Source organism: Brachyhypopomus gauderio, chromosome 2 (genome assembly GCF_052324685.1).
Source record: "Brachyhypopomus gauderio isolate BG-103 chromosome 2, BGAUD_0.2, whole genome shotgun sequence".
NCBI classification, from domain to species: domain Eukaryota; kingdom Metazoa; phylum Chordata; class Actinopteri; order Gymnotiformes; family Hypopomidae; genus Brachyhypopomus; species Brachyhypopomus gauderio.
This window is the reverse complement of record NC_135212.1, coordinates 23,069,239-23,079,238: the sequence shown is the minus strand read 5'-3', so window position 1 is coordinate 23,079,238 and position 10,000 is coordinate 23,069,239. Positions and strand designations below refer to the sequence as shown.

Sequence of the window (10,000 nt, the reverse complement as noted above, 5' to 3'; positions counted from 1 at the left end):
ACGTTTTCAGCGCTCAGCCACACACTGTCAGCCATATACTGCATATTAATGTCTAAAAGACCCTACACTCTCTCTCTCAGTAAGAGGACACCCTGAGCATGGGCAGAAAATGGCATGTCTGAAGCTCAAACCCTGATTCCAGCTGCAGGACTTCAGGACTTTAGTCAGTCCTTAAAGCCACTGAGAATGTTTGATTGCAAGGTTAAGATGTTTCAATCACAAAGGGATGCGGGCACATGGAGGTTGCGAGTCTTTTTTTGGACACCTGTCCTTTCATAACCTTGCTTGCTAGTTTCTAAACTATCTGCTGTTAGCATTTCACCGAACGCGTGGGTTCCTCCTGTTCCCCTTCGTCTCCTAGGTCACCTTCACGAAGAGGAAGTTCGGCCTGATGAAGAAGGCCTACGAGCTGAGTGTGCTGTGCGACTGCGAGATCGCCCTCATCATCTTCAACAGCTCCAACAAGCTCTTCCAGTACGCCAGCACGGACATGGACAAGGTGCTGCTCAAATACACCGAGTACAACGAGCCGCACGAGAGCAGGACCAACTCGGACATCGTGGAGGTGAGTTTCAGAACCTCACAGACGGGCCCGATGGAAACGCGTGTGAGGATGTGGTTCGTCCGCTACTCTCAGGTTGACTGAACGTTCGATTTCCTCCTCACATTTTCATACAGTATGAAGCACCACCATTTTCTAGAAAACACACTGCGTCACAATATCTCCACAGTCTGCTGGCATGTCATATACGGATCCGTTTTTTGCATGCCAGGCAAAACAACTTCTAGAGAAGTTACTGTGCTATACGTATATACTACATGATTTTAAAGGAAGGATTCAACTTCAGTTGCTCAGGGAAAGTTTGTGTGGTCCCGCCCTGTCCATTGCTGTCTTAACAATGTGCCTAGCCAGATCAAAAATTGCTGCACATTTGTTTGTGATACTCTACTGAAGAAGTAAGGAGACATGCACATTGTTTTGGTTATCTGAGTGCCTGTCAACTTAGCAAATAACAATGAATGTCCCTCACTGTTATACTTAAAACAGATTATAAGATGGAAGTTTTTTTAGTGCCCTGTGAAGTTTACAGAACTGGGCCACATGCAGATGTCATGAGTCCACACATAGCTGTAATGGACAGATTGACGTCTGGCTAAGGGGTAACCGTTTGCGTTTGGTCCTGGTCCTGATAGGGGTTCAGGACATCTGTAGGGCCAGATAAGCTCAGCGTGGTAACTGACAAAAAGTACAGCTAACGAAGCTGCTTCACCAACTCTCCTGTCGTCACACAGTCTAGAGGTCATAGTTCACTTTCTTCAAGATACCCTGCTTGCATTACCACCCTTAAATTTGTGAACTGAAACATATACATTACAGTAATATAACAAGACTATAACTATGAACTATATGATCAGAACGTGGACTGCAACCCATAGGCATTCTGCAGTAGTGCATATTACAGAGCAGATCTGGCAAGTATACAGTGTCCTCGTTTGTCAGAGCTGCATTCCCAGTTTGTAGGCCATGAACATCAGTGAGAGAAGAACAGGGCTGGCCTGCCGATTCCAACATCTCCCTCTGACGCAGTTGAGGTTTCTCGCTTTATTCAAAGCTCTATGCTCTGTAGCTAGTGTCCGCACGTTCGGACTAAATGAAACCCAAACACACTGGCAGTGTAACGAAAACAACAAGAGAAAGGAGCTTGTTTGTTTTGAAAACCAATCGCCAAGGTCCACACAAACCAGCCTTTGGGGCTCGGCTGTGACCAATATGTTTTTATTAAACACTCTCGACCTTAGTTTAACTTACCCATCCTGCTATGGCTCATTCCAGATTCCACCATCCCCTGTCACGTCAAACATGCTTTCTTCTGTCTGACAGCGAGGCCTTAATAACCCAATAGCATGACGTAGGTTAGTCTGTGATCTAACACTAAAAGTCTGATCTGACACTAAAAGTGTCTTCACTTACAGAGAAAAGGGCCGGAACGGTATAAAAGAAGTCGTCTGCGTGGCGTTATCTTTTATTCATGCTGACGCTGGAGAATTACCTGCTTGGCAGATCTGCAAAAGACTGCGGAGTGATCCTGGAGCGTCTGGCTCCAGCTGGGCTCTTCCCCTTGGCCAGTCTTCCCTGCTCAAAGAAGGCCATCACCTGCATTAAAAATGCATCGCCCCACTCTCCTCCCCTTATATAACCGCCACCCCAGCCTTGACTTCTCTCCAAAGGCCCTTGGCTTCTCCTCCATTTGCGAAGGACGAAACCAAAGCTTGCAAAAGACGTCCGCCTCTTCCGGTACGTGCACCGAAGGAGCGACGGACACTGCGGAGTGAGTTTGTGCGGCCCCTTCGGCGTCCCACTGCTCCGGCCCGTCGAGGCTGTGGGTCCTGACGCCTTTCGTGGACGACGGTCCGGCCGGCGGATCGTCCGAGAGCAAAACGCGACAGCGTGGCGTCACGTGGCCGGGGTCAATCACGCAAGCCGGGGGCTAGGTTCCGCGCTTTCCCACGTCTGCCCAGCGCCCGCTCTGGGAGTGCGCGGCCCGGCTTTGCGCCAATGGATCTGACAAAGCCGGCCTTGTCCCTGCCCGGCGGGCCTGGGTCTGTGCCCGCGCACGGCTGCACAATCCCCCACCAGCCCCCTGCTGCCTTTGTGGCCATGGTTCACAAGCAGAGAAGCAGAGCAGAAATACGGCACCCGACGCCTAAGCTCTCTGCTCCCGGCCACACCACGCCACTCGGTGCCAGAGAGAAGAGCCGTGACGTAGCCCAGGCCTGTCGCAGAAGGTCTCCTGGCAGCTCTGACGGTGACTTATGCCCCCCAGCTCATTAAGACCCCATGGAGAGTTGATGTCCAGAGTAGTACTGCACAGTGAAGATGGGAAACATTGGGAAACATTTGAACACAGAGGCCACTCCATCCATCTGTGGCTGCATGTGTAAATATGGCAGATTTGTTTGCCATTCCAGCACTACGGTGATGAACAGCCAGGCTTTGGGTACACACTCAACCCATCGTAATGGACGCAACAGGCTCTGAATGAGTACTTAATGCACAATTTCTCCCCTCTCCTCCCTCTTCTCCTCCCTCCCTCCCTCCCTCCTCACTTGTGCTGATGATATGTGCTTCACGTGTAGGCCCTTGTGTAGGCCCCTGAACGCCACGGCCCAAACAGCTTCCGCCCGCCCGCGCCACCATCCTGCGTTCTGCCACTGGGCAGCCTGGGTCCCCGTTCCACGTGAGAGGCCCAATCAAGGGTCACATTGCCCCTCACTGCCACCATCTGTAGATAAAGGCTCGGCCTTGTAGCTGGGCTGAACAGATGCCGCACTTTACGCAGATGGATGTGTGCCTGGGGCAGATTCTCAGAATCAAGTGCAGGACTACGGGTCTCATCTCTAGCCTGGCTTGCAGGACCGGATCCCAAGACTCCCATGCCTACGTTTGGGGGGTGGGGGGTGTGTGTGTGCTGGGTTGGAGATGGGCGGTGTCTGTGAGTTTGTATGTGTGAATCTTTTGTGTGTGTGTGTGTGTGTGTGTGTGTGTGTGTGGCCAGCACCCGGCAATTCAACTTCAATCACACTCCAGGCGACAGGTGAAGTGTTGCGTGAAATCTCCCTTTGTGGATCCTGTCCACTTCTCCGTCTGATTAAAAGTGGCCACGATCCCATCTGGGTCTCCCTTTTCAACGGCGCCCGGTCTGCAGCGAGCCCTTTTATTTACTGAACAGCGGCGCAAGCTTGATGGAGCGTTTCCTGCCAGCTTACAGCACGCCCCTTCTGGGAGAGCACCCGGGTCTTCGCTCACCACCGGTGTTACGCCAGTCTCCAGTAACACAGTCTGTCCTCGCCTTCACCTTCCGTCCTGGCCACGGAGCAGGCAGGTGAGCAGGCGTGAAAACGCACTGGAACGCCACGGTCGTTGGCTCAGAGAACGCTCCTAATAACACGCCTCCGCAAAGTTCAGCTTCTCAGAATTCACAGTTCGTCTTCTCAAATTGTCTTTTGAGCTCCGGAAAGATTTTCCATGGATTTTGACAGTGGGGAAAATTCATCTTGCGCATGTTTGCTGTCAGAACTCATAATTGCTTATGCTGAAAAACATTACCCTTTCTTTGTAGTTCGGTGGAATAATTCGTAAGCCTTATACTGGAATTTGCGTGCAGTTTTTAATAATTTACCATCATCGTACTATAGTGGTAATGCAGGCAGTGATCCAAGGCCATGCAGAGCAGAATCCCACGCGTGTGTGTGCAGTGTTCTGTAGAACGATGCCTGCAGTTCTTGTTCCTGTGTGTTTCAAATTCAATTTTATTTGTGCTGCAAATGAAAAGGCTGCTGCAGGTAATTAAAATAATTCAATCAGCCTTCCTCTTCTTCCTCTTCTTCCTCTCCGTGCAGAGGTAATGAAATCTGCCCTGAGACTTTCTAGGAGCTTACCCTTGACCTCCAAACACAGACCCACAGTGTGTAGAGGAGTCCTTGAAATGAGATATTAACTTCATAGCAGATATGTGCTGGCTTTAAGGACACTGCTAAGCCTCGGCTGCACACTGGAGAAAAGGATTCCAGTTAATACACCAAAGTGTATTGTAGCCTTTTGCCCAAATAGCAAAAACTTTCCACAATGATGTTCAAATGAATGATTGAATTGCAGTGACAGGTACGCAAGTTGCAAATGAGTGTTGTTGTGTGTTCCAGCATGACAGTTGTTGGCATTTAGGATTCACTATGCTTGGCTTTGTTAATTAGAATAATAAACAAATTAGACGCAAATGCGGTGCTTGCTGTACAGTAATCATAAGAAGCAGGCATTGTGGTGTAGGCTGGAGAAACAAATGTTTTATGTATGATATCCCAGACAAAACAAGTTGAGGTCATGTAAAAAAAATGTTGCTAACACTTTTATATAGTACTTTTATATAGCGTTTTAATGCTGTTTTTAAGCCACTTAGAAGAAAACAGCTGCTTCTCTCTGAAGGAAATGCATTCTGAGGATGTTTAATGGCAAAAAATTTAAATTAGCAAGATATGTAAATCTTGACCATTTGGAAATGCCAGCCTTTCTTTTCTCCGCTCTTCTGTGAATTTCCAGTTCCGTTCAATGTGAATCACACCATTGTCTTTCCACAAAGCACTGGACTCCCCCTACAAAAAAAATAGTCCCTCGGCTCCTTCTCTCGAGTCTGAGGCTGGACACTTTAGCACGGCATGCCCGGCTTCCAAAGAACAGTGGCACTGCTATTCCTCAAGCATACATAATCATGGCTAGGGCACCTCAGGCCCATGACAGTGAACTGTGACAGTGGTCTGGAGTGTCGTGCAGGGCAGAAACTGTGGGAGAGTGAAGAGTGAGATGACTGTGAGGTTCTGGAGGGGTGGGCAGTGCGGAAGGAAACCAGCCTGCCTTGTGGTCCTGGGGCTGGGAGATGGTTCTGATAAGGGACTTTACTTCATCACCCTGGCCTCAAGGGGAAGGCGATGGTGTGCAAAGGGGTGGTGTGGATGATGTCATGTAGCCGGGGCTAGAGGGTGGGCGGGGGGCTTTTTTGCTGTGCTTCGGCCATCGTGCGTAGGGTATGACGCATTCGCTATGCTTCTCCGCTCTCATACCCAGGGATTTGCCGGGACACGATCGGGGCGTAGCGTCATGCCGGCGAGGGGGGGTTGGGGGTGTTAAGCGTAGGTGGGCCGCAGTCTTTATGACGTTGGGGGGGCAACAGAATTGCCGGTGCTGTCAATCACAGCAGGCACAGTGATTAAGAACCCCACTCCACCTTAATGAATGCAAATTGGCACATCTGCTTGTGTGAGCTAGGTGGCCAGACTGTTCAATTAGTGTGATTGATCAATTATCCTCCTCCTGGTACCGGCAGTGTGGGTGGAGGAGGAGAAAGCACCAGTAGACCGTGGAGGTCCAGTGGAGCTCCTCCACCTGCCTGTTTACACCCAGCTAGACAGCAGCTCCACGCTTTATTTGGCTAAATTGAAAGTGATTGTATCACTCAGGCCATTCTCTCCAAAAGAGGTGGGCTTCGGGTTTATTCTGATAGGATCTGGAAGTGGCGTTGATACCCTGCCAAGCGTTGTTAGGAAAGTCCCCTGCACGATTATGTTTAATCTGTGGGTATGATAGAAACCCCTTGTCTACACTGCCGCGGTGCCACAATAGATAAACCTGAGCACACAGTTGTTAATGTGTAATTGGATCTTTCAGAGCTATTACATTATCTAACTAAAACTTATTTGTCGTGCTGTTGATTTTGTTTTTTCTTTTTCAGAATGACACAGTGCACTGTGTAAACCAAACAGATAAACACTCAAACAGTGACTGGATGAATCTTTTTTCTTTATTTGCTAATATTTGTGTAGCGCACTTGATGAGGAAGCAGCACACCAGAGTGAGCTGTCATATTTTTAATTGTCTTTGTCTTCTCGTTTGTCTCCATTTCCCTGACTATTAAATCAAAACTCGCTCAGGGGGCTCCACAACCACAACATGTGCTGGTAATGTCATGCCAATTACAATCCCATTTCTCTTTCAGCAGGCAGGGGTGGCAGTCTTAATAGGAATATTACTTATATGGCAGTGTTGATTCAGCCTTAGCCACTAAGCTCATTTTCTAAACATTAGGGGGCTGGGTGTCTCTAAGGGGCCCCTGTCTGGGCTGTTTCACTGACACATCAGGCCCAGAGTGCCGGGGATCTGTGATCCTGACGTGCCCAGATAATGGAGGCACGCTCACGGGAGGGGGGAGCTGGCACTGACCAGGCCTGTCGCCACCCCGTCCTCCTTCCCCGAAGTCCTCGCGCCTGCCAGCGTCCAAGACGCCGTGCGAGCCAGCATCCAGCCTCTCCAGCGCGGGGTGGGGGGGGGGGGGGGGGGGGGGGTGCTGGCCTTGCTCTCCCGCACCAGTAAACTGGCACATTTGTTCCCCTCGTCGGGTGGAATGATGATATATCTCTGCGACAAGTCAGTCGTCCAACTCTAGCATGTTGTAAATTCCACTTGTGTAGAGCAGGATCAGACACAGGGTGGTCTGTTTTATTCCAGCTCCATAACTGTGGCATTGAAAGTGTACAGTAGAGCCCTGTGGAGTGAGTGTGTGTGTGTGTGTGTGTGTGTGTGTGTGTGTGTGTGTATACATACAAGATCCACTTCCTACTATCACTTCAGAAGTACAAAACATCCTATTTCACAGGAAACGTTTTTTTACTTCATATATCACATATTTCTATATGATTTACTCTCCTAATACCTGAATGATGATCCGTAATGGTTCTGTGTGCTGGGTGGGCTTCGGCTTTGTTTGTACTTATGAAGGGCCACGTTGGGCATGTTGCATATTTATGAGGTGCCTTTAATTGAATCTTGCAACGGTGTCGTATAAATGAGGTCACTTTCCGAGGTCAGCCCTGGCCCTGATCCAGCGAGAGATCATTCTCCAGGAGAAATTAGGGCCGTCCGAGTTCTTCATGGAGGCTTGGCTGGCCACACACGTGGACACACGCGGACACACACGCATTTCACACGTGCAGTGCAACCACTGTCTCTGGCAGACGGGAACAATTTTCCGAATCTGCAAGGATGAATGTGAAAGGGGTACGGGGATTCATTTGTGTTTGATGTGCAGAGATGACGACATAGAAGAGGGGCATGGAGAATGACATTTTAATTGGGAAATGCTTCATTTGGGGGCGCGGGTGGGGCACAGGGCAGGGGTGGGCCACAGGGCAGGGGTGGGGCACAGGGCAGGGGTGGGGCAAAGGGCAGGGGTGGGGCACAGGGCAGGGGTGGGGCACAGGGCAGGGGTGGGCCACAGGGCAGGGGTGGGCCACAGGGCAGGGATGGGCCACAGGGCAGGGGTGGGGCACAGGGCAGGGGTGGGGCACAGGGCAGGGGTGGGCCACAGGGCAGGGCCGGCTTCACCGGCTGATCTGCTAGTCTTGTTTGACATTTGAGATGGCTGAGCGGTGTGCAGGGATACTTACACCACTTTGCATGTCCGGGGCTGCTCAGCTGGGCTAATGCAAATCCCGACGATCATCTGCTTTGCTCACTGGAAGTGCCTCCCGACATGGACTCACCTTAAACATTTTCGTCTCTGTTACACATCAGATGTGATACAGCCTAACGCGCTAATGTCACTGTTTGTAGGTTGATGAGCCCAAACATTTACAAAAACATTTTAGTTCTTTGCCAGGTTGAGAAAAAAAAAAAGTCTGTGACATGATCATTTCAGAAATGCTAGCAGCCCTTTTAATGGATATTAATTCAATTCAAATATCACTGCTGTTTTTTTGTTTTTTATATAACAGTCATTAAAGCTCGTCTAATTTCCCTTATGAAATGTAACATTTCGTCTCATTTCGACGGTCCTTGTCTCCAAATCTCCTCAGTTCCCTAGCGCTCAGCCTGTGACGTCTCTTCTCCCCTCCCCCACCTCAAAGCTCTCCCAACGCTCTCTCTCTCTCTCTCTCTCTCTCTCTCTCTCACCTCACACTGAGGCCTCTCCACATTAAAGAAGCGATTATGCCAAGCCAAATGTCAGGCGTATTGACTCAGTCCTGTTTCATGGGACTGTCAGGTGCAGCAGAGGTATTGTTAATAACCAGCAACAACCACAAATAGTTACAGTAGTGTGGGCTGAGGAGCTGTGGTGTAAGATTTTAATTGATTAGAGCTCCTTGCAATTTCCTAAGTCTCGAAAAGCATGACAGACAAATTAGAGAAAAGACACCAGGTGTGGTATGAAATTATAAGTTTGAGCTTACAAACGGATTATGCAGAGATGATGATAGATGTTTGGCTCTACGTTCATGTTGTTGTTTCATGTTGTCTGAATCATTCCAGTGTGATGTAATGATAATCATAGCTTCTCCTTTTCTTCTGGTGTCGATTCGCTCTGACTGGTGTCTAATTGTCAAAGGCTGGAATAGATGTGCCCATGTGCCAGGTTACTGTAACACATCACCTTGCTGTACAGTTAGAGCAGTTGGTGACTGCCTACAAACACCTCCTGCTTCTGACCTGAAGCAGCTCACGCGTGGACATGCAGTGTGGTGTGGAGATGTTGTTGGCTCCCGGTGACCCGGCATGCCAGAGGCTGGGTCTACTCTATCTCTCCCAAAGCAGCATGGAGAAACTGGAAAACCGGTCGTAACGCAGGCCCACCAGCAAGCATTCTAGGAAGGCTCGGCCACCTGTGTAACCTGTCCTGTCAGTCAGCACAATCAAAACACGCGAGGTATTCTAAGAACAGAGTGTGGTGAGGGCTAGCAGGGCACTTTACAGGCAGTCACTAGAGTCAACTAAAAATAATCTGAAGACTGAAGTAAATATATATACGTTAGCAGCAAGAAATAGCGCCACTATCTTGGTAGGGCACAGTAATAATAGAACGATCCCTCTGGCTGCTCCCGATTAGTGTGAGGTCACAGCCCGTGCTACTATATAAACAAGACAAAGTAAACATGTCTTTCAAACATGGAGGGAGGGAGCTGGAGCATTGTTGTGCTGATACTTGAGGGAGGATGTAAGTTAGTATGTTAGTAGGGGAGATACAGATAGGAGCTAAGGATCATGGTATATGTAGTTTGGCTGGTTTGTGTGGTTGAAAACAAAAGGAGTTTCACGTGTGTGTGATTTCATTTGCTCCTCCAGTAAGGGTTCCTCTTTAGGGGTTATGGTTATTTGAACAGGTCCGGTTGAGGTCACAGACTAGAGGAAAAAAGCTCAAATATTAAGAAGTCGCACCTGAAAATTCTTTTTTATATCGGAAAGCCTGACGAAAAACAGAGTAAACGAACTACGAACTGTCGCCCGCGTTCCTCTTCTGCGGGCGTGAAGTACATACGTCAGGTTAAAAAAGCCCTGCATTAATATAGCAGGCTGAGTGGTGTGACACTGATGGTGTGGTACCAAGCCTCCCACAGCGCGTCAATGTACCCTCCTTTATAGGACAAGGTCTCCTTTCCTCTGGGTTTTCACTTTAGGACA

The 10,000-nt window shown here is 49.1% G+C and overlaps 1 protein-coding gene across 11 annotated transcripts in view; it reads left to right on the top strand.

Annotated features, from left to right (window-relative positions):
• Nucleotides 1-10,000, top strand: part of mef2aa (myocyte enhancer factor 2aa) — an 80,936-nt gene that overhangs the window by 38,494 nt on the left and 32,442 nt on the right. For all 11 annotated transcript variants that reach the window (XM_076991464.1, XM_076991514.1, XM_076991498.1 and 8 more), the window contains one exon: nucleotides 362-565. In XM_076991464.1, the coding sequence (XP_076847579.1) occupies nucleotides 362-565 (204 nt within the window). The remainder of the gene's footprint in view (nucleotides 1-361; nucleotides 566-10,000) is intronic.